A 27,225-nucleotide genomic window follows, 5' to 3' on the forward strand; every position below is an offset into this window, starting at 1 on the left:
TCTGAAAAGGGAAGATTTTCATGCCCTGAAACAAGATTTCTCTATGTATCCCTGGCTGTCCTAGAACTCTCTCTTTAGACCAGACTGGCCTCAAATCCAGAGATTCACCTGTCTCTGCCTCCCAAGTGTTGGGATTAAAAGAGTTGTTCTCCTCCTCCTCCTCCTCCTCCTCCTCCTCCTCTTCCTTCTTCTTCTTCACAAATGAGTAACTGTCCTGGTGCTGTGGTGCTGGAGAGGCAGGGCTGGGCTCTTGCTAGTAGAGCCCATTATTTCTGGGGTAGGGGTTGTCAGGAAAGCCTCGTGATAAGACCTAGAATTGGCTGATGCCAGCTGCTCTCCTCAATGCTTCAGCACAGGGTAGGCCAGCCTCCCTACAGCATCCCTTCAGTTGGCTAATTAGAACAGCCTTCCCCACTACAGAGCTTCCTGGATACCAACCTGCTGGGGGTGGTGGGGTGGGGTGGGGTGACCTCTGTCCATTCTTGCAAGCTCTTCTATCATTACTTAGAGTTAGTCAATGGAACCCTTGCTGGGAGTTAGTCTCACCTCCCTTTCCTAGATTAGGGAAAGGAACACTCCATATATGAGTGTTCATACTGATGCTACAGGTAGGATTGCAGAGCTAGGATGTAAATCTTTAAATTAATTTGTCACCTCGAATTTTGACTCTTAGTGACTAGGCTGGGGAGAGCTACTCTTAAAGCCTTCCGGAGTTAGGGATGGAGATGGGTGTCTTGAAAACGGGCTTCTGGGCAGCAAAACCCTGGTTCATGTGAGGGTCTTGTCCCCACAGCCCACCAGCTCTATTTGCAAACAACACTCCACCTAACTCTGGCTCCCATTCATGCTAATTGCGAACACAGCCAATGAACGCAGGTTGCAGGTGGCTGATGCTCCGTTGTTTCCTATTTTTCTGCCTTTCTCCCCTGATTTTCCTATTTCCGAAAAACACCAGCCCTGTCACGGTGTTGGTCTGGCTCATTTCCTACCCTCACCAAAGGGGGGGAGAATCAAAAAGCAACAGCTGCTGGCAAATCCGCTCCGGCGCTGGGCGCCTCCTCCGCGCGTCTCCTGTTGCTTCTTCAAGCCTCACTTCCCTTTGCGAAGAGCTCGCAGAGAGAAGGGCGCGGGCGACATCACAGGGGTCTGCAAGGGGACCCAGAAGCCAGTGGACGAGGGCGACCGGGGAGGCCAACCAGTCAGCCCCCTCTGGGAGGCGGGAAAGCTGCAAGCCGCGCCCACCGCCCTGCCCCCAGCGCGCCACTCCCGGCTGCTTGGACTCTGCTAGTCCTTCTGGGATCCGCTCGGAGGGGACCCAACGCCTAGGTGAGCAGCAAGGGAGGTGGGCAAAGTTGGCACCTTCTTCCGAGTGGAGGAGGCTTGGGTGGGGATCCGTCACTCTAGCGCCAGGTTCCTCCGAGTCTTGTTTGTTTCAGTGGGTGTGTGCCCAGGTCCCTGCCTGGGCGGCGGGAAATGGATTTGGAGATGTAAACAAGTAGATGAGCTTCCAAAAGCTAAGGATACCGGGATGGGGTTGCAGGCAATGGCGGTGGGCGATGCTGGTGGCTGGAAAATGCTTTTGAGGCTGCCCTGAGCTTGCATCAGGAGCTCCAGAAGGATAGAGGACCCTTTAGCAGGGGAGCTTCCCTTTGTTACTCGGAAGCGGGAGACCCTGCGGGGAATGGAGATGCGAGGACCCGGGAATGAAGGAATGTGAATGTGGACACATGGGCCACACAAAATGGAAATTTGCTGGCTTGGTGCTTGTGGGGTGTGGGCGTGGGCTCCGGGAGTGGCGAAGAGGCCCTGTAGACGGCGTTGGGGTTCGAGGATGAGGGGATTCATCTGACTGCATTGCCTTCTTTTGGTCTGTCCAGCTCGATTTTCTTTCCAGGGCTGCTAGTACCCTATCTCCATCGTTCCCAACCGGGGCTGGCCCTGGCGGAGCCTCCCCGCTTTATGTCTGCCCAGGGCTTTTCTGTAGAGTTGGTTGAGAGACTGGGTCTCTGGGCGTCTGCTCCTAGGAGCAGTCAGGTTGGAAATACCGGCCCACCCAAGCTGCCACCAACCTCCAGACCCAGAGGTTGTGATGCCTGGAGGCTTGGCTCCATCAATGTACCCTCTGTCTTTATTTCCTTTGTCTAACCTGTCTTCCCGCGCTACTGGAATTGGGATTTCTACCTTTGTAGTGGGACCAGTGGGCATCTCAGCCCTCTCAAGGACCCTTGGCACTAGTGTTCTGACTGCCCTCATATTGTAGATGTATGAATGTGTGTATCTGTTTTCCAACTTGGCCTTTTGCACGTGACCTGTCTCATGGTTGCCATGGAAACCCCTCCAGTTCAACCTCCCTCAGATTTCTGCCCATTCCTCACCTCCAATTGCCTCCCCTCCCCCCAATATGGTTGCTTAGATACTGGTTACCCTTTGCTTTTTAAAGGAGGACACCCTATGTCTGGCTCCCGTTCTAAACTGCCTGGCCCTTTACCCATCCCACCACCACAAGCACCACAAACACAAGTGCTCACACATTACACACAATATCGTCACAGCCTCACATACCTGTCAACCCTCACAGCCCTTTAGCATAGTGGACACACATAACATACACATTTATATCACATGAACACCAAGTAACACATCATGAAACCACAACACATCAAGCCAAAGACACCAAATGCACAGCCCACCACATAAACGGCAAATATATCCCGCACCCTACACACCACATACACACCAACTACACCACACACATACGACACCCACACCAAATAGACGACCTGCATCCCGTCCCACATACACAGTAACTGTACCAACCGTCCTACATACACAGTAACTGTACCAACTGTCCTACATACACAGTAACTGTACCAAATGCATGTTACTTATACTCAGCCCTCACTCTGTGTGTGCATGCAGGGACTCCACCTGTAACACAAACTGACACATACATGTACACACGCATGTACATGCACACACACACACACACACACACACACACACACACACACACACCAGGCTGGGTGAGGCTAAGCAGACAGAGAGTGCTTTCCTTCCTGTTCAGCCTTATTCTGGATACTTAGAGTATCAAGAAGGAGTAGCCCAGAAGGGAACCTCTGACTTCTCCCAGGGACCTTACAGGAAAAAGCCAAAGAAAAGCTCCCAAACCATCCTAGGAGAGAAACCCCTCTGCTAGGTGCCAGACTCCAGGGCCATGGCTGGGCACAAACCAGGATTTAAGTCTCTCCAGGCTGTGTTCTTCCTTCCTTGACACCCATGGTCCTTTCTGAACAGAGGAGGCTCTGTGGAAGGGAGGGAAGCCTGTTATGAGAACACAAGAGGGCAGAGAGAAGGAACAGGGATCAAAGATATATGTGTGTGTGAGAGAGAGAGAGACAGAGACATAGAAAGACAGAGAGACAGAGACAGAAAGAAGGAGAAAGAGAGACAGAGAGAGGAGACAGTGACACAGAGTGATAGAGATAAAGAGAGGGAGAGAGAAGAGCCAAAGAAATGCCAAACAGGGTTCTCAGCTGTGTGTGGAGTTCTGGTCTACCCCAGTCCCAGTTTTCCTGCTTCTTGCTTGCCCCTCCAGTCATTTTCATGCCTCTAGGAGAGCAAGCCAAGGGCTGCTGAGTTGCCAGGACACTATCAAGACTTATCCTCAGGTGGCTGGAACTTGAGGGAAGAGTTTCCCTCTGGGTTCCATTTGACCTTTGGACTGTTGGAGAACCCATTTTGTTCAGTTATTGAATGGTTTTGAGCACCTACTGTATGCTAACTTCTGGGAACGTGACAGTGAAGAAGAAGACACCGTCCTCAGAGCCTGAGAAAGAATTAGGTCAGGACATGGGTGGGGAAACTGAGTCAAAGCCCCATAAGCAGCAGTGGCAGAGGCCTATGTCCTTAGGCAAGATCTTAGATTCCACACTGCTCAGCCCGTACCTCTTTCCTTGGCGTCTATCAATCCATTGGAAATTGGGACGTCCCTTCCAAAGTGACCTTGTAGATGTGTTGGAAGATGTTGCAAGGAGAGATGAGAAGGGTGCCCTGGGAAAGCAGAAGTCACATGAGACAGAGCCTGGGGCCCACAAAAAGTCAGGTTCTAGCTCCTTGGCTCACACCTGAGCGCTGTGCTCCCCAAGAACAAATGCATTTATTCTACAAATATCCTGTTGGACACACCACAGGTCTCTTGGTGCAACCTAAAAATGGCTTTGTCTGTGCTCAAGTAACCTGAGGCCTCCAAGATCTTAGGCGTTTGTTTCCAGATTGGTCCATGGGGGATTTAGTTATGATTTCTAAGCCACATCCTTCCCTTAAATGTGTGTGGGTTCTAGAATCTTGAAAAAGATCGATTTCCTCTTAGGTACCAATGTGTGTGAGGAATTGGGGTGGGGTGTGGCTAAAGCGAGCTGGAAAAGGACTGTCTGACCACTCTGGACAAAGCTTTTCTTTCACCACCAACCAGGCAATGGCTGAGAAGCCAAGGTCAGCTATGCTTTTCATGGGCTGGATGGGGGAGGGACTCTTCCTGGACAAGAGTCACCTGTCTGTTCTGTTAGGACACACATGGGCCCTGAAAGGCTTAAGGGGCCTAAGGGGCTGCCTCTGCAGAGTGGGAAATCAGGACCAGCAGTGGCTGGTCTTTGAAGTACTCTGGACGGTTTAGAGGGTCTGCTCAAGAGCACCCCTCATCTTTGATCTCTGTCTTTAAAAAGAAGCCGGACCTCTCTGACCAAGACAGAATCTTGGAGCCATTTAGCCACATCTTCTCTGTCTTAAAATGGGGCTGGAGAGGAATTCTGACCTGTGAAATATAAAGCCAGCTTGGAAACAACATAGGAAAACATCTGTCACGAGATGTCTGGCAGGGTGAGGGGGTGGGGAGGAAGAGGTTTGAGTTCCAGGGATCGGGTTGGGACTGTAGGAATGTCTCTGCACAGTCAAGAACTATGGTTTGGGTAGAAAGGGTCAGAGAGGAGACCAAGGAGTTCTATTTGGAGTCATGGTGACATTCCTGTCTTCCACAGCTCCAAAGGAAAGCCAGCCCTCGGTTTTACTCATTGACACTTTTAACAAATGCCAAGTCTCTCCAGTATGGTAGGCCCTGTGGGTTTCACAGAACCCTGTGGACTGTAGAGCTGTGGAGTCATTCTTTCTTTCTTTTTGGTTTTTCGAGACAGGGCTTCTCTGTGTAGCCCTGGCTGTCCTGGAACTCACTCACTTTGTAGACCAGGCTGGCCTCGAAATCAGACATCCACCTGCCTCTGCCTCCCGAGTGCTGGGATTAAAGGCGTGCGCCACCACACTCAGCTGGAGTCATTCTTTCTTACTCATTCCTGCTGAGGCAGATCTAATGATTTGGCCTGTCCCTCCCCCTATCTGCTTACTTCTCTGTCTTCCTGGAGGAAGACCCTGTAATACTCCTTGTGGCCCTCTTCCTCCACAGGAGGGCCCCTCGACTCACCAACAAGCACACTCACACTTCTGTGAGCAACCCCTTCCTCACACATACATAGCCCTCTCTCCCTGACACTTAGGCAGGTGCTTGCACGTCTCCACACACCTTCTCACTTTCCAGCAGCCGTCTCTCGCCCCCGTGATGGCCTATTAACTTCTGTCCTCTCAGCTGGATCTGTGGATCTCTCAGCTCCAGTCTGGCCCTGTCAAAGCCCCTGTGTGTGGCTGTCTATCACTGAGTAATGACAGGTGCGTGGTCTTACCCTTCGTGCCCTCCAGGTGCCTACCCTAAGCCCTTGGGACTTTCTAGAACATGCATTGTTCCTGCCTGTTGGAGGTTGGGGGTGACAGTCTTTGTAGACCCATTCTGAGGCTTCCTTTTTTTTTTATCTTTATATGTCAAATGAGCTTGGAGATGGGTGGAGCGAGCTCTGTAAAGCAATTGAACGTCATTGGTGATGACTCCATCTTGCTGTCCTTAGGATGACGTCACTGTTCTGTCTCCTCGATGGTGATCATTCCTCCAAGAAGCTCTTTCTAATTCCTACTCAGCATTTTGGCCACTCCCACATTCTATCCTACATTCTATCCCCACCCCCTTAAAGACCTGAGGAAGTCTGGTGAGCCTGTAGAGGAGCCATCCTGCCCTTGTTCTCATCACCCAGCCCATTCCTTTCTTCCCATGCATGGTCTTGGAATGTCTCTTCCTTGGTAGTCTGGAAGACATCAAAAGGCTGAAGTTAACAGAGTGAGCTGATTCACTGCTCCATTTTGGGGCTTGACGAGACCCAGATGGCAGAGATGAAGAAGTGAAGGCCTGGAGTTGGGGAAAGTGTGATGAAATGCCTCATACGCTTAAAATACACCATTGAGATTCTCAGGTGTTCTGAGCTTAGGGTGGGTTGTGACTACTTAAAGAGACAGCGATGCTGAAATATCAGTTAACTAATTACACCACACACACACACACACACACACACACACACGAGCTGTGGCACTCTGGGGATCGGCCAACCAAGGCACAAGGTAAGAAGGGAAGGGACAGACAAATGTGGTCAAGTCAAGAGTCCCTTAACCTCGGTGCACTAGACCCAAGTGACCTTCATTTCTCCCTCCCATACCTGGGAAAGAATATGAATCCATGAAGATGGTAGGCGGAACCGTGAAGGCCAGAGATGTGCTTCCAGAAGTAGGCAGCTAGCGGAGGGAGAATGCCAGTGCCCTGGAATGTGATCTGCTAGCGAGAAGGATGGCATGGCACTGGTCTCCATCCCTGGCCTGGTGCAGACTTCAGGACTGTCTTTGCTACTGAGACTGCTCTCTGGCCTCTGTGAATGTGTGTATGTGTGTGTTGCACACATGCACACGTGTGCATGTGCAGACCCAGGAGGGGGTGATTTCTTTTGTGCATGGTCAAGCCACACTCAGCCCATGACTTCTGTATAATGCAACTGGTTACTTAGACTTGCTGGGACTAGGTATAGTGCTACTAGGTGGGATGCTGGGGCCTGGCTCCCTGACTCATGCTGAGCAGTGCATGTCAGGTGCCTGGGTATGAGTTGGCTATAACATCCCTATTCCTCTGGGCACTGTGTAGGCTGATAAACTGAAGACTGTCTCAGTAGTGACAGTGACGTGGCCATAAGCCCCAGGCTCCTGCTGTTAGGCTAGCATGGAGTCTTTCTAGGAGGACATGTAGAAATCAGGTGTGAGGTTTGTGACGTGTTTCCCTTTCTCAGAAGAAGCCTGGTTTCTTTGTCAGGTCTGCTATCATTGCTCCTTCCGTGGCCAGTGTCTTCTCTTCCAGAAGTGACTCCAGGTTAAAGGTAAAGGTTCCTGAAGTAACAAGTGCTGTGTGAGGCAGGACTTTGACCTCTGACCTGCACAACCAACTGGATTTGGGACTGGGTCCTTAGAGAAAGATTTTTGAGTCTTGGGGACCTGGAGGTTCCCCTTTTCTATGAAGGAGGCATAGTTGAGAAGAACCCCCAGTTACTGGACCCTTGCCAGTCATGAAGATCTAGTCATGAAGCGAAATGATTAACTGCCCCATTCTTAGGCTGCCCAGCTGCCTTCTGTACACCACAAGGAATTCAAGACGAACTAACTCAAGCCACCAGGATTCCAGGTCTTTCGGAAAGCCACCACCCTCTACCCTTTCCTTTCCCTGGACAGCTTTGAATCCATTTCCTTATCGGCTCCACTCTGGAGTGCTGGCATGGTCGGGGGAGGGGGCCAGTCTATAGAGAGACTACAGTCATTTCAAGCCTGGCTCTTAAACTGAAGAATTGATGTTTAACTGTTTATTCAATGTGTATTTGAAATACAGATCAAGCAAATAGGCCACAGAACTATCAGTGGCCTCTGATCCCAACCCAAAACAGTTGCTGTAAAAGGCAGCTTTAAAAGCCTTGGCTGGCTCTTGGCTCCGTGGCAGTGAACCAGCTATGCCCTGCCCATTGTAGACGCATGTGGCATGTGAACACCTGTGTTCTGCAGTGTGCCAAGACAGTGAGCTGAGAGGCTAGGAATGAATAGAGATGGAGGACTGATTTGATTGTTCAATATTGACTATTCAAATTTGGTAAGGAGTAGACTTTTTTTTGGAACAGTTTTAGGTTTACAGAAAACTTGGGTGGACAGCACAGGCCTCCATACCTTCTTGGTCTGCACACAGCTTCTGTGTGCAAATAAAATACACTAAAAAAGTCAATAAAGATATTACGTTAGTGTGTCACAGTCTCTACTGCATTCCAGCTACAGCTGATACATTATAAACTAAAGTTGACAGTCTGTGCAGCTCTTTCCCAACCAATGTCCTCTTTCTGTCCCAGGATTCACCTCCCCAGACCACATTGCATTTAGGTATCTTGTCTCTTTGGGCTCTTCTCGGCTGTGACAATGTATCTTTGTTTTGATGACTGTTGCATCTGTAAGGAGCACAGGTCAGGTAGGATGTTCTGCTCTTGGGAATTGGCTAGTATTTTCTCATCATTAGACTGGGGCATGGGTTTGGGGAAGGAAGATCACAGGTAAGGAGTCACTTGTCACGTCATGTCATGTCATGTCATGTCATGTCAAAAGCACCGTCTCACCATTCATGCCCCAGTAACACAGTTGGCACCTGTTATTAGAGCCCTGCTCCCTCCACTCACAGCAGACATCCTAACACATCAGTCTATTCTCCCTGGCCATCTCAACATCCGAGTCTTGCATGTCTGTGAATGAGAGGCAGGAGAAGGTTAAAGATGTACACAGCAGCTGCAGAAGGAGGCAGGCTGTTGTACCAGCCCAACAGGTAATAGAATCTAGGAGACAGACTTAAAGATTCTCTCAAGGTGACTGCACCTGAAACATAGAACTGGACTGGAGTCAGGGAGGGAGCGGGCAGCCTCAGAGCATGGTTGGATCATAGCTCCTTCTGGCAGAGGCTGTGTCTCTCTCGATTGGTGCAGAACTCTTGCTGATAAGGGAAATATCTGGAGGAGTTAGGTGGCCATTGGAGTGATCAAGCTGATATTCTTTCTGAAATCATAGCCTCTTCCACAATGATTTTCTGTATCTCAGCCATACAGAAATCAATCTGACTATACCCTGGGCTAAGGCATCAGCCGCCTGTAGCATCAGAAGGATTTCTCATTTACATGTTTGATATTGTGGGAGAAGATGCCTTCATTTCAGCCCCATGTCCTAATATTCTCACCAGAAGGAACACAAGGTGTTCAGTATGTAGCTTTGTACCCCTTGGGGAAGGCTACCAATTGCTGGTCTGTTGCATTTCTTGGTATCAGCTATGAGCTGAGCACCAATGAGCAGTAGCCTCTACAGCTTGTCGGGGACATGGTCCAGCTTCAGGTAAAAGGCAAGAGTCTCTGATCAGATGCATCAAACTCCTTGAGCCCTAGGAAATAGGAGGACCAGTGACACCCAAGAAATAGCCCCAGATCTTAGAGGAGTGAATGTGGCCTGACATAGGCAACTTAGGACCCTAGGCACACATCGAAATGTCCCTTGCAGAAGCTAGTCTTTCTGAAGGACTTTTGAAACAGAAGAAGATTGGCCTTGCTGCTAGAGAGGTGTCTGAGGACCTCAAGAGTTGGGGCATTGCTGTCCCCTACCCTGCCCGACTGCCAGGGAACGGTGGGAGATGCTTCTCCCGGGCACGACAGCTGCCTGTTGACTTTCCCTGTGCAGGCGCTACTCTGGTGTGTTTTCTTTTCTCTGCTCTTTGGAGCATCATGGTAACCAGGGAGCCAGGGGCACGGCGGAGGTTGCTGGGCAGCCTGGTGTGACCCTGTGGGGAGGAAGAGTATGTGGAGACTTGGAATTTCCTCATGTGCAGATTTAGTCTCTGCCATCTGCATTTCCCTCTGTGCTTCCTGTCCACTTTCTGGCTCAGTATCTGATGGGGACACTGTCCTTGGACTAGCCTCAGTTCCATCTTCCCTTCCTTCGCCTGCCTCTCCCACTTCAGTCAGTGAGAGTGCCTCCTGGTTCTCCTCAGCACCTCTGTTCCCTCCTCCTCCTCCGCCGGCATACTCTTGTGCTACCTGCTTGAACCCTAGTGACAGCTGCTATTCTTGGAGCAAAAAGTAGTGCCTGGGGAGCCAATGTCAGCGATGGGCTGAGTCTACCCTGCCTTGTGTCAGTATAGGACACTGGAACCTTCTAGTGGTCATGAGATAATTCAAGGAAGAAGGGAGAAGTTCCAGGAAAAAATAGAAAAGGAGGATGGGAGGAGGGGACAGAGCTAGGCTTACTAACAGTAATGAGCCCAACCGTGGGTGCCTAAGGAGCTAGTTCTCTGCCGGCTGCTGAGCCCAAGCCCCTTCTCTCTCAGCTAGGGTCTCATGCAACCTGTGGTTCAAGAGATGACTATGTAGCTGCGGATGACCTTGAACTCCTGATCTTTCTGCCTCCACTTCCTGAGTGCTGGGATTGTAGGTGTGTGCCACCATGCCTGGCTGGAATGGAACCTGTCCTCAATCAGGCAAGGCAGGGATGGTCAGTCACAGAGCTGAGCTTCAAGAATAGTAGGCTCTGCTCTCTGGGGGACAGATGGCCTGATGCCCACCAGAACCTTTTCCCTGTCCCTTCTTGTAACTTCTTTTTCCTGGTTAGCAACACAAACACACACACACACACACACACACACACACACACACACAAACTCACTCACACTCACACACACACACACTCATGCACACACAAACACACATGCACATGCATACCATACCTCCAGCCCTGCATCTCATCACCGGGTTTTTCTGTCTCTTCCTTGATTCTGACAACTCAGGTAGCAAGGGGTGACACTGAAGTCCTCTACTTCTTCTTTTTGGCTACCAGTGAGACTGTGAGGGGCAGCCTTCAATAGACAACTGGCTGAGGGCAAAGGGGGTCCAACTCCCTCCCAGGAGGAAATAGCTGTGGTAAGAGTGGCCACGGAAGCAAGACAGCAACTGTGCCCTCTCAAAGGCCACAGCATCCATTCTCACAGACCTGAGACCATATCGCCATCACCTCTTACAGCTGCGAGAGGAAAAGATTCCAGACCTCCAGTTGCTTTTGAGACACAGGTCCTGAGTGGCAGATACAGGAGAGCCGAGTGTTCCCCATGGGGACCTGAGGGTCAGGGTACTGGGGACCGAATCTGACCTCTAGGGCTTTTGGAAATTAACCAAACCTTTCTCTCCTCAGTTGGCCTATTGGTAATGCTCATCATGATGGACACTCCCAGGACTGTTGAAGGATTGTAAGCTGCATAGAACCACCCTTGCATGGCATGGGCATCTGATAAATATTGCATATTGCTGCCACAGAGCTCTGCTGTTTCAAAAACCCTTCCCACGTGTTATCTCACTTGCCCTTTCATACAGCCTTGAGAAGTGGACAGGATGGATCAGCTGACTCTGCACTGCCCACCCCACGCTCCCACCCTCGCCTAATAAACTGCATTGGCCTGTAATCTGTCTTTGAAAACAAAAAGAAGGAGCCCTCCCAAGCAAACAGCTCTCGGTTCCCACTCGGGGTGAGCTGGCAGACAGCCTGCATTCTGCTGTCCCCCTCTCCCTCTCTGTAAATATGGATGAAGCTGGAGGTGCTGGGAGCTTGGGTGGGGAAGGGGGGAGCTTTACTGTGGAGTTCATCAGATTCCCTCCCTGCAGTTAGGTCTCAGAGTCTTAGCCTGCTGGATATGGGGTGGGGGGAGGGGGCAAGGAGAGTGACACATGGCAGGGGGATGTGGGTCCTTCACTACCCACTTTGCCCCTTCCCCCCTTTGTATCTTTAACCCAAGCTCATTTTCCAGTCGAAGGAGCTTGTCAGCTGCTTCCCTTCTGCCTCTCATTGCCCTGCCGTGGCGCCTGTCAGGCTGCCTCCAGGAACTATCGGGTACTGCCCAGCCTCTCCTGATACATGGCTGGCTGTTCCCAACTTCAGTTTGTCAAATTGGCTGGCAGGGCCAGAGGCATGGGTTCTTGAGCCAGGCCCTCCTCACCCTTGACTGGCAGCTGAATCAGGTCCCTCTCTCATTGGACCTAGGCTTTCCAAAATTAAAGGCAGATGGTTGTCTCATTATATCCCAGCGTGCCCTGCTGAGATGCCACATTCTCTGTTGAAAGACAAGGAGATACAATAAGCTAAATCGTGTCCTGTGGTCTCTAATAACAGCCCAGGTAACCCGTGAGGCCAGGACACAGTGCTCAGGCATTCCATGGCCCTTTGAAGGCTGCCCCTTCTTGGGTACGTCTGCTTGTCATCTTACTGGGGTATTCAAGCAGGCTGTGGTGATCCTAGGGTACATTGTCCAGCCCGAGGTTGAGCCTGCAGAAAGGCAAGCAGGCCCCATAGAAGGGAAACGAGGGTCTGCAGGTAGGGTGAGGAAAATTCATGTCATTTGGAACTTCGGCCTAGTAAAGAGAGATGGTTATCAAATTACATCACAAGAGTACCAAGCATTCTGGTATATCTCAGAGTAACACAGCATGTTGCTGTATCATCGACCGGTGGCTTCTCTTTCTGAGTGGCTTTTACCCAGCAATTAAGTGAAATTATGTGACTCAGTATGGAAAGGTAATCGCTGGAGGATTCTTCTGATTGCCTTTGCCTCCCATGCAGTGGGTGCCTGTGCGAACAGCGGGATAGCGGGAGAGGAGACTAACACAGAATGGCTGCGGTTGGCCACAGTGTGTGCCTGGGCATGGACAGAGTGGACCATGGAAAGGAGGTGGAACTCTTCCTCATACTGTGCGAGATCTAACAGAATGGTCTAGAGCAATGGTGACCAGATTAATAAGGCGAGATGGAGCTCTCAACTCCAGCAGCAATGATGTAATGCAGTCCTCAACTCCAGCAGTGTTGATGTAATGGAGCCCTCAGCTCCAGCAGCAATGACTTATAAGATTCCCTGTCTCAGCCAGCCAGGTCTTCAGGGCTCTATGCAGGGGTCCAGGTCCACAAAACAAAACATTTTAATACGCAGGTTGAGACTTAGGGAACAATCCTGAGCCTCCCTCCTGGCCCTATTCTCTTCTGCGTGGCTTATTCCCTTACTTCAATATTCCTCCCTCCTTCCGTTCTTCCCAAAACTCTGGGCCTGGAATGAGATGATTATACTACCTCATCTATGTCCTCCAACCTCAGCTGAGCTCCAGGCTGCCCAGTTCCTCCCCTGTAAGGAAGAGGAAAGGAATGCAGAGACTGGAATGTCAGGAGAAGCCAGGGTCTTACCACGAAGAGAGGAGAGGTCAAGATAGAACTCCTTGGTTAATAGAAACAAAGGCATCTGTGTCCCCTCAAAGGCTCCGTGTATGTAGCTGGCCACTGTGCTCCCAGACAGTGCCAGCTGTACCACCGATGCCATCTTTCAAAGTGGTCCAGGTGCCAAGAGGCAGCCTTGGAAGAGGCTCAGGCTGAGAGGAGCTGCTGGTGTAGACCAGGCCCCGGCAGCAGCTTGGAGGATAGAGACTTGGCTAGTTCTCAAATGTATGATAGTGTCCCTTTCAGAACTCTGCAACTTGATCGCAGATGTTTGCTTTGCAATACAAGGACAGGTCTTCACTCCAGAGCTTGGCATTACTGAGTCTCCATAGTCTGATGCCAGCCATCTTATCGGCATTCTCCCTACCCACCCATCACGATTTACCCAGACTGGATTATTCACTGTTTTTGAAGGTGTCTGGCACTAGAAATGAAAACACTTTGTGGGTTGGTGTCACATTCCCCTCCTATGTCATATACTAGTGGACCCAGCCTCATCCTGATGCCTTCTAGGTGGACCCTGCAGACAGCCACTGTTGAGTGAAGTGTCATGGGATTCAAATTAAGTTGAACTTGGAATGAGAATTTTTTGGCCGCCCCTTCTTTCCATGGCTCCCTCTTGCTGCTCTCTCTCCCCCCACCCTTGTCTATCGAGATCACGGCTGCTCTCAGGGTTTGGCTGAAGTGTCAGCTCCTCCGTGGGCACTTTCAGCTCTCCTGCTGTTCTCTCCTTACTGATAATAGCAGGATCTTTGTTCTCAAAATCTGTGTCTCTCCCTGGTCAAAATCTTGATCATTTACGTATCCCCTGCAGATCTAGAATTCCTGCCCCTGGGGAGGATTTAATGGGAATTATCCCGAGCTGAACATCTGTGGAGCTGACTGTAAGGTTCTCAGGAGTAACAGAGTGGATGGGTGGGCACTATACCTGGTAGTCTGGAGTCCTTGATACGGATGGGTCTTTTTTTTCCAGGAGGGGCTCTACCTGCCCAGTAATTCCTCTGCTGTGGGCCAAGAAGCCTAGACTGTCCATCCTTCTCCTGGCACCTACGACCCAGTGTCCACAGGAAGGTCCCTAAGAATTGGTTTTATTTTGTTTTAAGTATGAGACAGGGTCTCTCTATGTATCCTGGCCTGGCCTAGAACTCATGGGAATCCCCTTGCCTCAGCCTGCTGAGTGCTCGGATTGTATGCATGAGCCACAGTTGAGGGCTTTTAATGTCAGTTCTATCCTCCTTCCAAACTACTTTTGGATCTGGTCTCCTCTGACTGAGGCCCAGATATAATTTAACTATGGAACGTGAGATGGAACTTGATCCGGGGGTAGCAATACATTTGACAAAGGGGAAGGAAGGGAAGGAGGAAGATTTTACACACAGCAGGTACATATAACTTAGTTCCCTCCTTAAATGATTGAGAAATTTTTCTCCTGTAACGTGATGATCCCAGCTCTGTTGTCACAGGGCTTGGCCTGCCACACATGAAGGAAGAAAGAGGCTCCTCTACCACTCACTCCTTTCTGCACACCAAACAACACCTAAAACTCTAGAACTGAAATAAATCTCCCAACTAAGATCCTATGAAATCAAAGTCGCATGATTATGTAAAGTGTGAACTGAATTGAAGCGGAGCTGCTGAGAATGAACGGCAGTCGGCATCCATTGCTGCCTACTGGAGGCCAATAAGCACCGAACCAGCAGGAGTAGGATCCAAGCCCATGACTTCTCCATTGAACTGAGAACGCTTGAGAGAGGCTAATCTGGTCTTAGTTTGATATTGGCCACTCTCAGTCCCCATGGAAAAAGAAAAACAGCCTCAGAATTTCCCACAGATTAAAATATAACAAATTGGAGTACACAGTCAAAGACTACTAAACTAAGGTAGTGTGTGTGTGTGTGTGTGTGTGTGTGTGTGTGTGTGTGTGTGTGTGCATGTGCACATGCACATGTGTGCACTAGGAGGGACCCAAGAGAAGCCGAATCACTGTTTAAAAACCACAGATGCCACCAATCAATTTATGCTCCCAGGAATTCAGGATTTTGAAGGAAGGTCTAGCAGTGGCAGTGGTATTAGGAGCCTTTAATCCTAGCACTTGGGAGGCAGAGGCAGGCAGGTCTCTGAGTTCAAGGCCAGCCTGGTCTACAGAGTGAGTTCCGGGACTCAAGGCCAGGGCTATACAGAGAGGCCCTGTCTTGAAAAACAAAACAAGGAAACAAACAAACAAAACCAAACAGAAGTGGAGAATTCAGGATTTTGAAGTTAAAAGATACAGAACATAAAATAACTGTGAGGAAAATGTTGGAAGGAAACAGTGGATCATACAAATGAGTGGGCAAGGAAGACGAATGAAGTGACCAAGCTGTTAGAAAAGGAGCCAACTAGAACGTACAGACGTAATACAACCGTTGGAATAGGAAATTAAGTGGATGAACGAAACAGCAGATTAAGCACAGTTAGAGGGAGAGAGGAAATAATTCTGAAACAATTACCCAGCAGGTAGCACAGTGAAGCAAGGACGAGAAAAACTGAGTGAGCAGTCCGGTGATTTGTGGAACACAATAAGGACGCCCAGCACGTTTCAGAGCCGTAGTCTAGGAAGACAGAATAGGCTGCTCGCATGACAGGACGTAGACATCACTTACTTATTCGTAATTAATGTAAAGCGAGCATTTTGGAAGCCCAGGGTTAAAGCAGAATCTTCAAAACCTTAGAACTCCATTTAAAGCCAGTAGTAAGTAATTTAAAAAAAAATCGTGCACATGTGTGTGCACATGTGTTTATAACCATTGTTTCCCTACTGCGTTTCACTGACACAGTGCACTAAAACAAGGGGTAGAAACAATCTGTGTGCTAATTAGTAAGATCATTTGCAAAGTCTGTGTACAGAGAAAACCCAAAGGCGTACAGGTAAATTATTAGAAGTGAGAGATCTTAAGATTACTGTATTTAAGACCAATTGATAAAAAACCAATTGTTTTGCTCCATACTACACAGTACGTTAATGTTTTAAAAAAAACAATATAACTTACAATGTACCAATGGATGAAACAGCTATGTGAAGGTATCTTGGCATTTCATAAGAAGCTATTGATAAGGCCCTGGGGAATCAAAAGATTTATGACACTTGAGGAATTGGAATCAGGAACATGCCAGATTCACCCAATCCCTCCAGGTAGGTCCCTGACAGTTCTTATGAAAGTCCCAAAGTTTTAAGTGATGCTGAGCGACACACTCCTGTGTTTGAGTATATGTCCAGAGGATGGACATACTCTTAAAGGATTCAGAGAAGGAGATGGAAGGCTCTCTTACAACCCAACAGGATTATTAAAAAGCTATAGTAACAGAAATACAGGATTTAATGCGTTACCATAGTCCAGAGGGAATATACCCTAAGACCACGTAGATGACTGACACCTGAAACCAACTAGGATTCAACACTAAGCATACTGTTTTCTCTATAACATCTACTTATGATAAATTTTAATATGTAAGCTAGGCATAGTAAGAGCTTAACGGCAATATGTAGAGCAATTACAAAAAACCATAAGAACAATTTTTTGTTAGCTTGTTTGTTTGTTTTTGTTTTTCAAGACAGGGTTTCTCTGTGTTGCCTTGGCTGTCCTGGAACTAACTTTGTATAGCAGGCTGGACTTGAACTCAGAAATCTGCCTGTCTCTACCTCCCAAGTGCTGGGATTAAAGGTGTGTGCCACCACTGCCTGGCAAGAACAATTCTTTTTTGTTTGTTTGTTTGTTTATTTTTCGAGACAGGGTTTCTCAGTGTAGCCCTGGCTGTCCTGGAACTCACTTTGTAGACCAGGTTGGCCTCGAACTCAGAAATCCGCCTGCCTCTGCCTCCTGAGTGAACAATTCTTAAATATGGCTTTTCCCCAGTGTATCTTGTTTTATTTTCTTGTCTGAAAAAAACACCTTACAGGATTTTTTTTTTTTTTTGACTCTGTGTCTGTTATGTTAGAGGGTTACTTAAACACACGGACAGTGATACACAACAGTTGTGCCAAAACAGAGATGCTTCTAAGTGACTGGTGGGCAGGTAGGGGTAGTATATACAGTGTGGATGTGTTGGACCAGAAGGGTGACTCATGTTCTGCAGCAGGATGGATTGGGACAGTGAGAGATTTTACCATGATCTGTGTGTTATAAACTGTATGAATTATTTATTTCTGAGACTTCTCATTGAATAAGTTCAGACCACAGTTGGCAAAAAGCAATTGAATCCATAGAAAGTTAAGGAGAGGGGCTAGAGAGATGGCTCAGTGGTTAAGAGCACTGACTGCTTTTCCAAAGGTCCTGAGTTCAAATTTCAGCAACCACATGGTGGCTCACAACCATCTGTAATGAGATCTGACGCCCTCTTCTGGTGTGTCTGAAGACAGCTACAGTGTACTTAGATATAATCATAAATAAATCTTGAAAAAAAAAAAAAGAAAGTTAAGGAGAGTATCATAGAGACAAATTAGCCGATACACCCAAAGAGGAAGCTGGGAGATAACCACACAGCCAAGCAGAAACCAGACTTGTGGTGGCGACGTGGAACACCACGAGAAGTGGCTGGCAGTTCCAAGTGGTTCTGGGACATCTGGTTATCAGAATGGGAGAAAAATAAGATTCAGACCCCTACCTCACACCTCAGTTCCAAGTGGAATACAAGTTTTGAGTGTAGCTGGGCTCAATGGTGCATGTCTGTGGTTCTGGGCACTCCTCCAGTTGCTGACTTAGGGTCTCTTAGATCCAGACACCTAATACCACAAACAAAACACAAAGCACAAACAAACCTTTAATGTGGCCTACCTGTGTGAAGAAATGTCTTTAAAAAGACACATAGGATCATCATATTAGAACTGAGAAGTTCTGTGCCCTGTAAGACAATTTTTAAAAGTAAAGACAGAGCCAGCAAGACAGCTCAGGAGCTCCAGGGTCTACCACCAGGCCTGACCCTGGGGTTTGCTCCCATGATGCCTGTGATAGGCGAGAACTCCCACCCCCCCCCCAAGATGTCATCTGACCTCTACACACCTGCTGGGGCGCATGCGCGCGCGCGCGCGCGCGCGCACACACACACACACACACACACACACACAGAGTGAGTAAATGAAATGTGAAAAAAAAGTTCTTAAGTAAAAAGACAAATCACAGGCTAAGAGGAGATATTATATTGGAATATTATATTGGAATACTCAATAACTGAGGTTTAATGTCAAGATTGGAAAAAAATGATTTGAAACAGGAAAAAGATAAGAACATCCTATCACCTGTGAAGAAACAGAAATGTCAAACACCCAATTACTAAGTGACCAGATTAATGCTACATTTTATGCCTCGAAATTGACAAAAATTGGGACATCTATTAATGCCAAACTGATCTGGATGGGGAGTGGCAGATCAATCACATCGCGCTGGCCGGATGATAGGAGGGGAATGACCGGGTGAAGAGTGATTAACTGTGCAGCACTGACGGTTTGTCACCCAAGCCGTGGTCTCAGAGCCATGCTCACTCGTGGCCGCCATTTCCAGGCTGCAGGGTGAGACCGGCCAAGGGGCCAAGCCGTATTCCCTTTAAAAGGAAACTAAGCAGGAGAGTACTTCGTGCACCATAAGTGTCGTTTGGTCGTTATGTTTTCTGGTGTCCAGGAATGAGTGGTCCCCCCCTTCCCCGCATCTGCAATATAAACAGGTTCCTCTTGAGACTGGGTGTGAGTGTTTATAACCCTATCACGTAAAGTTAGCAATGCCACGTTAAAGACACCAGATGTCCATCAACAAGAGAATGGATCAGTACACAATAGTTTGCCTTCACAATGAAATGCCAGGTGTTAAACATGAATTAACTGCAGAGCTGTGCATAGATAAATCTTCAGTACAAAGTTGATTAAGGCAAGTCCAGGGGCCTGTACATATTATAATTCTTTAAAGCTATATTAGGGGTTGGGGAGAAGGCTCAGTCAGTAAGGCATTTACCTCAAGTGTGAGGGCCTGAGTTTGATCCCCAGAACTTATGTGGAGTGGCACCTAACAGCGGTCTCAGCATTGAGAAGATGGAGAGTTTGAAGGATGGCTGGAATTTGCCAGCTAGCCAGCCAGCTAGCCCGCCGGCCTCCTTGAATCAGAATCTGTCAGCTCCAGGCTCTGTCTCAAAAGATAAAGTACGGAGTGTGTGAGGAAGACATCTGACGTGGACCTTGTGGCTCCACATGCAAGAGCATGCGCCCGCTCAGACACCCAAACACTTACATATGCACAGAATCACTCTGAGCAATGTTATTGGATATCTGGGTCAAGCATAGTTTTTAAGAAGAGCAAGGTGCATGTTCACACAGCAGGCGATGATTTGACACCTACAGGACTCTGGCTGGAAATGGTCATGGATGAAGCTCTGCTGCCCCCTGGTGTCTGATTGGTAGATGGCAGCAGGGTCACTTGTTAGACTGAGCGTGGGACCGGCCATTCTAGACAGGTTCAAGCTGTGGCCCGTCTTACCCTGCATGGAAAAGATTAAGCAGCTTTGGGCGCTCCTGATTTGCATTCTTCTCACTTCTCACTCTGTATTAGTCTTCTGAGTCTGAGAGTGACAAGTGTAACCCCACTGATACATGTCCCTGGTGTGTCCCATCAGAGTCCCCCACTTCATCACCAGAAATTGATGAGATCCACGTAGAGGGGTCAGTGACTTCCGTGGGAGGAGAGACTGGGGTTGATGCTTAGAAACCCCTATCCAGACTACCTTAACACAATTATCACCTTTAGGAGATGGGGCCTCTAGGGAAAGCTGAGAAAACAGGAAACAACAGGAAGGACACCTAAGATCACATATGGGCATCAGGGTTTGTGATAGCGTTTGGGGAACAGAAAGAGTCTTCCACCCATCACCTGATAGAAAAACACTTCCTAGGGTCTGGAGAGATGGCTCAGTGCTTAGAATGCTTACTGCTCTTCCAGAGGACTCAAATTTGGTTCCCAGCACCCATATCAGACAGCTCTTAACCACCTGTAACTCCAGCTCCTGGAGATGCCGTGAGCTGGTCTTCCTAGCCTCCAAGGACACCTGCACACATGCACACATAGACACACACTCACACATACAATATAAACATATCTTAAAAACACTTTCTGGCGGGCTGTTGACTGTGGGAGCTGGGCCCAGGGCCCCACATCTTAATGAGGCAGAAGTTGGCCCGGAAGGAGGACACTGGTGAGACATCTCCAAAGCCCTTGGGAAGGCAAGGCTTCAGCCCAGAAGCCCCACGCTAATGAGTCCCTGAGCCGTCATCTGACCTGGGCCCTACCGCTCCCCCTATGAAGGGCGATAATTATCAGCAAGTTTCTGGTTCCAGGCCTGCAGTGTGGACCTAGCACAGTGCCTGTTAAGTGTCCTGACTCATCTGGGTTAATAGTATTGGCCACACAGAGCTCTCTGAGAGTCTGATGAGAGCCTGATAAGGTGGCATTGGTCCCGGAGATTTGAAGTGGCCTCAGGTCACACAAGCTCCCCATACAGCTCAGGCTAGGACGAGGCCCTGTCAGGGTGACGGCTTACCGAGGAAGGTCTTCTGTCCCTGGAGTAATGTCTTGCTTCTTTACCCCCAGACACCATGGAGACGGTGCTGGTCCTCTGCAGCTTGCTGGCCCCTGTGGTCCTGGCGAGTGGTAAGAATCCTTTAGGGCCTTGCTGTGCCAAACTGGCAGACATAGCCCTTTCCAGCAGAAGATTCTGGCCCATTCAGACATTAGGGTTGAGATCTTAGGCCACTTTACATCTGGTCACGGGCTCTTACTGTCAGCAGAGGAAAACAGATCCTAGTTCAGGGCCCCCCTGCACGCCCTTCTCCCACTGTTTCCCACAAGGGTTCAGCAATCCTTCTGTTAATCTCTCCAGGTACCTTGGGCTCCTGTGGAATTGTAGCCTAGACTGTAATTAATCCATCCTGACTTTATATGCAGGTCACGAGCCTCCCCCACCCCTTGGTCTCAGTTTCCCCCTTTGTCACTAGATGATAATAGACCTGGTCTTTTGGAGGAAATGAAAGACATAATGTGAGCCCGGGACCCCAAAGACTCTAATTCAGGCGAGGACCCCCAAGCCCAGCTAGCCCATCTTCCATGATCTCCAGTATCTCTGCCCAGTGAACCCCCTTCACAAGGACTCTTTGGTGGGGACTAGAGGTTATGGGGCAGGTGAGAAGTCACAGGAAGTATGGCTGTCTTCCTCTTGACCATGTCACATCTTTCCCAGCAGCTGAGAAGGAGAAAGAAAAGGATCCTTTCTATTACGGTGAGTGAGCTCAGCAGCCCTGGGGGGTGGTCCCATCCAGGAGGGGCCGGCGTGACCTCCTGGCCCCGCCTCTCTCCCACCTCTCACTTCTCCTCCCTTTGCAGACTACCAGACCCTGAGGATTGGGGGGTTGGTGTTTGCTGTGGTCCTCTTCTCCGTTGGGATACTTCTCATCCTCAGTAAGTGTGTCCTTTCTCTCTACGGCTGCTAGACAGATGGGGACAGTATACAAGCCTAGCCATTTTGTCTGTGGGACAGGAGAAGGCACAGTCTTGCCTCTCCACAGTATCTCCAGGATCAATACAGGGCTGGCCATGTAGTACGTGCTCAGGAAAACAAGGAAGGCATGGCCAGAGAATGTAAGTGAGAACAGACATAGCCAAGAACCACAGACTGCATCCATAGGGCAGGGGGCTGGCCATCCCAGGAGTCAGATGCTGTTCTCGCCGTGCTCCTAGAGATGTGTCCCTGTGCATTTCCCCTACACGAGCTGTGGCGTTGTGTTTTTTTTTTTTGTTTGTTTTTTTTTTGTTTGTGGTATGAAAGGGCAAAGTTCATCATAGTGGGAAGGCAGTGAACTAGCTTGGTCTGTGATAGCAGACACATGTGGCTTGTTTACATTGAGACAGACCAGGAAGCAGAAAGCTCAGGATATAACCAAAAGTGGCTACCACCTCCAAGACCTGCCCCAACAAATCACTTTGGTTAGCTCGGCCCCACCTCCCAAAGATTCCCCCTCCCACAAACAGCACCCAGTGAGGATCAAATATCCAGACCCAACTGTGGGGGGGGGCAGGGGGCGGCGGTAGGTCTTTTGTGTTCAGGCCTGGAGCCTGGCCTTGAGCTGAGGCTGGAGTCGTGACCTTGGATGGTTTCTTTGTGTTTCAGGTCGCAGGTGCAAGTGCAGTTTCAATCAGAAGCCCAGGTAAGGGTGCTGAGGCTATCGGACAGGGAGAGGTCTGTGGAGTGAACCCCGTGGGTGTTCTTTTGTCTCAGAAAGAGAATGTGGGGAGCTGGGGTATGAATCTGGGGGGTTTCCAAGTGGCTTTAAAACAAAGCAGAGGTCATAATATGGAGGGGCAGCCTCAGATGTAAATTCCTGGGTAGGAGTGTTCTGGAACCTTGTTTAGAGGCCCTGGAGACAGGGAGGCTGGCTAGGAGAGAGGTAGCAGCCGATGGCCGCTCTGTGGTGCAGGGCAGAGACATTGGGCCTGCTTCTTATCTTTTCCTGAGGCTCTGGGCATTGTGTAGACACTTGGCCTCCTTTCTACACCGTATAAGTTATACCCCATTCATTAAAACAGCCATGGTGGCCATGGACCTCAGAAGCCAAAGTTGGGTGGCAGGCACACCCAAACCCCACCTCGGGGCAGACACTGAAGGGCCCATAAGTTCTCCAGTCACCCTACACATCCCATGGTAGAGTGTTTGAATGCTTCAGTGGGGTTGGAAGGAATAGGTTCCTGGGCTATCCACAGAGAATGGGGGATACTCTGTGGTTTGCCCTGGACATTGGTGACAGTGTGTCTCTGCTTGTCACAGGGCTCCAGGTGACGAAGAGGCCCAGGTGGAGAACCTCATCACTACAAACGGTAACCGCTGTGAAAGGCTGTGGGGCGGGGGGGGGGGGTGTCTTCCTATAGTCTTGGGGGTGGGGAGGGACTCTAGGCGCCATGAGCTGCTTTGGGCTTCAGCAGACATGCCTCTGAGGTGCCAGGAAAGGGTTCCCAGTACCCCCAGTACCTACGTGATGTTAGCGCTTCATCTGAACCACAGATGCATCATTGTATGCAAAGCACCTGCTTGCCGCCAGGCAGGCTCCATCTTTCCACGTGTGCTAAGCCCCACGAGGGCCATCATCACCTAAGTTCTTGTAACCAGTGACCGTCGAGGACCGACACCACATCTTAGTGATCCTCAATCCTGGTATCAGCCATAAGTGAGGGTTCATCATGGAACATGGTAAGGGGCCTCACACGCCATCCATCTGCCTTCTCTTCCAGCTGCGGAGCCCCAGAAGGCAGAGAACTGAGGTGCAGCCTCCAGCGTGAAGGTAGGTGCTCTCTCTCTCTGTGCTTGGCTTCCTGCCGTCTCACCACGGCCTTCAGTGAGCCTGGGCAGGGGCATCATGCTGACTTCTTCATGGCACTCAGTTTTTCTTACCAGTGGGCTCCTCTGTGTCTTTCAGAGGCGGGGGAGGAACGGAACAGTGCACTGCTCAGTCACAGAGACACGGAGGTGTCCTTTATCCAAACACAACAGCATAGGAAATCAGAGCTGCCAACCAGCCTTGGGTCAGGCTCATACAGTACTGTCCCAGCTACCACAAATACACACCACACACACATCATACCACATACACACACCACACACACACACATCATACCACACACACACATACACACACCACACACACACACATATACACACACATCATACCACACACCACACACATCACACATCACACACACACACCACACAAACACACACCACACACACACATCATACCACACACATACACACACCACACACACACATCATAACACACACACACACACACCACACATCACACACACACCACACAAACACACACACCATTCACTACACATACACCATACACATGCACACTATACATACACAACCAAACATACCATACATACACACACATACCACTCACATCATACACATATACTATGCATACACACATCAAACATACCACACACACACATACAGATAGCACACATACCACAAACATCATATACATACACTATGCATACACACATCAAACATACCACACATGCACAAATACAGATATCACACACATATACCATACACACACACACACACACACACACACACACACACACATTTATTATGAAACTCTCCAGTACTACTCTACAGTAGTGAAAATAATATATGCCCCTCCCAGTCCCTGCACCTCCATTGTCCTCAACACTCGGAGTCCACCATGTGTCACTTCCATTGCTCACTGTAGGGTGTGCCAGAGAATACATAGTGACTGAACAAAGCTTCCAGTCTGCAGATGGGATAGGAACCTTCTGGAGCTACCAGAAGAAATAGGACACGCAGAGCCAGCCCCATTTATAATGGGAAAGATTGCAGTCAGAGAAAGCCGTTCAGATCATGTCCTGGGGTTACTACTGCTGTGATAACACGTGGTCAAGAACAAATTGGGGAGGAAAAGGTTATTTTCCCTAAGCCTCCATGTTGAAGGAAGTCAGGACAGGAACTCAAGCAGGGCAGGAACCTGGAGGCAGGAGCTGATGCAGAGGCCATGGAGGCGTATGGCTTATGGGCTTGCTCCTTCTAGCTTGCTCAGCCTGCTAAAAGAAAATAGAACCTAGAAGCACCAGTCTGGGTTGGTGCCACCCGCAGTGGGCTGGGCCCTCTCCCATCCCTGGTTAAGGAAATGACTTATGGGTCTACCAACAGAAACGCCTTATGGAGGCGTTTTCCAAGTGGAGGCTGCCTCTTCTCAGATGACTATAGCTTGTGTCAAGTTGACACAAAACTACCCAGCACAGATAGTAAGTGACAAGATGGGTTACTAACCTGAATCCAGGTCTCTGTGGCTAGGGTCACCTGGAATAACTTGTCAACTGTGTCCTGGATGGCAGACCCTGGGCTAAGCAAAGGCAAGAAAGCCAGTTTGTCGCCTCACTTCTTCAGATTCCACACGATCGGGCGTAACAACCAAGTGTACAACTTTAGCTTAAGTCATAAGTTAAAGGAAGCCAGGCAGAGTGATACATACCTATAAAGCCAGCCCATGGGAGATAGAGGCTGGAAGATTACAAGTTCAAGGTCAACCCTGGCTAATACTGAGTTTGAGGTCAGTCTGGGCTACATGGACCCTGTCTCAGAACCAAAGCTAACCAAAAGCTGTCTGGATCATGGACACTAGCCTCTGCCATGAAGCCAGTACTGCCATGTATCTGTAGAGTGTTTTAATTCCTTGCAGTGCCTACATCTCCACACGACAGCTCCGGGCAGCAGAGCAGGGCTCACGGTGTCCATCTTTGGGATGGATATCTTCAAGACAAGTGACCTGTTATGCAGGGGTCTGTCAATAACTCCAGTCTTAGTTACACACACACACACACACACACACACACACACACTCCTCCGTCTGCCTCTTAGCATTGTCTGCTCTTCACTGGCCCTGGGGGTTTCAAGGGCATGCCATCGGTGGGATTTATAGGCAAAGGGATTATGCTGAAGATGGGGAGAGGATGAGGTATGGGTGCCAGAAAGGATCTGGGATTGACATGTGAGTTGTGTCTCCACAGCCTCCAGAAGCCAAGGCCAGCTACCTGACGCTTCAGAGACTGATGTCGAGGCTTGAGAAAACCGGCTACTTCATACCAGACCTTTCCCTAGGAGAAGCCAAGAATGCGTGTTCCCTGTGCCTCTCCCTGCCCCCCACTAACCCCAGTCCTATATTAATGATGCAACACTTCTCACTGCAGCCGGGCTCTGGACCCTGTCTGTGCCGTGTCTGTGCCGTGTCTGTGCCGTGTCTGTGTGTGTCTGCTGACTGTGGTCGACCGTGGATTTCATTGTTTCTGTGAACTGTGTGCTTCCTCTCCCACGCTACCATCGGCGCCTTGTGTCCTCCTGTGACCTCCATCTCCTCTTGCTCTCTGGAGTCTGCTCTGTTCCTGAGGAGCCCTAGTCCCATCTCTGGATTGAGAGAGAGTTAGTTGTCCCCAGGGCAGGAGTCCCCAGCGGACCCAGGGCTGAGAAAGTTTGTTGCTATTCTTTGTGGACTCTCAGAAGAAACTTGCTCTGGATTCCACCAGTTCAGAAGGTCTGTTTGCAGCTGGAGAGTCATTGCTGCAGGATCTGCCTTCCAGGGCTCCTTTTCCTTTTAGGGTGTCCACTGCAGAGTCCCCATCTGCCCCACCCTTTAGGGAACACCCAGGAAATCTTGCCTCTGGGGAACGAGCTCCTCTCTTATCTTCCGAGCAATAACCTGGTAGGCTCTGGAGTCCCCCTGCCTTCATCCACCTTTCCTGCTTCTAAGACTTCCATCTCTGGCCCGATTTATCTGAGCAGAGGACTCCTTTCTTCTCCGAAGCTGGTCTCTAGCAGGAGATAGTCAAGGGGACAGGCAGTGGAAAGGGTGGGGACGGTTCTGTCTCTCTGCCTGGTGGTGTGGATATGGCAGACTTTGCAGTTTCTTGTCCCTGCCTGTCAGGGGTCAGAGTGGAGAGGGATGGAAGGGTTCAGGGGCAGCGGGGCTGAGGGTCAGAGAGCAACAGGGTATGAGCAGCCTGGATGCAAAGGCCAGAAGTCAAAAGTCATCAGAGTGGAAACTCACACCGGAGCCTGCCCAACCTGCCTAATGTGTTCCCTTGGAAACTAACCAAGCCACACTGTGTACTGGGACTGCTGATCTCTGTCTTGTGATCTATATCCTCTGACAACAGAAAAATAAATAAATACAGCATTGTTTCCTAGTGACTCTGAGTGGCTTTTCTTCTGAGAATCTGAGGGTTTGTAGGGCCCAGGGAACTTAAAGGACAAGAGAGCCTGCTCCCCAGTCAGAGGGAGAAAGTCAAGACTAGAGGATGCCAGAGGTGCCAGGCACTTTAGGCCTCTTTTGCTAGGGGCTTCCAGAGTCCAGCTTTGGACCTCCTCTGCCCCTCCCCCTTTGTTCTCCTTTTACAGGTCCCTGGTCAGTCAGGCTCT

At 49.5% G+C, this 27,225-nt stretch overlaps 1 protein-coding gene across 2 annotated transcripts; it reads left to right on the forward strand.

Moving 5' to 3' along the window:
• The first annotated feature begins 307 nt into the window (after window positions 1-307).
• On the forward strand, window positions 308-26,997 carry Fxyd6 (FXYD domain-containing ion transport regulator 6). 2 transcript variants are annotated; one of them, XM_030244486.1, is made up of 8 exons: window positions 308-1,326; window positions 20,826-20,885; window positions 21,475-21,510; window positions 21,615-21,689; window positions 22,399-22,435; window positions 23,053-23,102; window positions 23,514-23,563; window positions 25,821-26,997. In XM_030244486.1, the coding sequence occupies exons 1-7, from the start codon at window positions 867-869 to the stop codon at window positions 23,540-23,542; spliced, it is 747 nt and encodes a 248-aa protein (XP_030100346.1). In that variant the 5' UTR covers window positions 308-866; the 3' UTR covers window positions 23,543-23,563; window positions 25,821-26,997. The 2 variants fall into 2 exon arrangements, with proteins under 2 accessions (XP_030100346.1, NP_071287.1); NM_022004.6 differs by having other exon boundaries at window positions 1,023-1,326; window positions 21,472-21,510.
• Window positions 26,998-27,225: the final 228 nt, after the last annotated feature.

Source organism: Mus musculus, chromosome 9 (genome assembly GCF_000001635.26).
Source record: "Mus musculus strain C57BL/6J chromosome 9, GRCm38.p6 C57BL/6J".
Taxonomy (NCBI): Eukaryota; Metazoa; Chordata; class Mammalia; order Rodentia; family Muridae; genus Mus; species Mus musculus.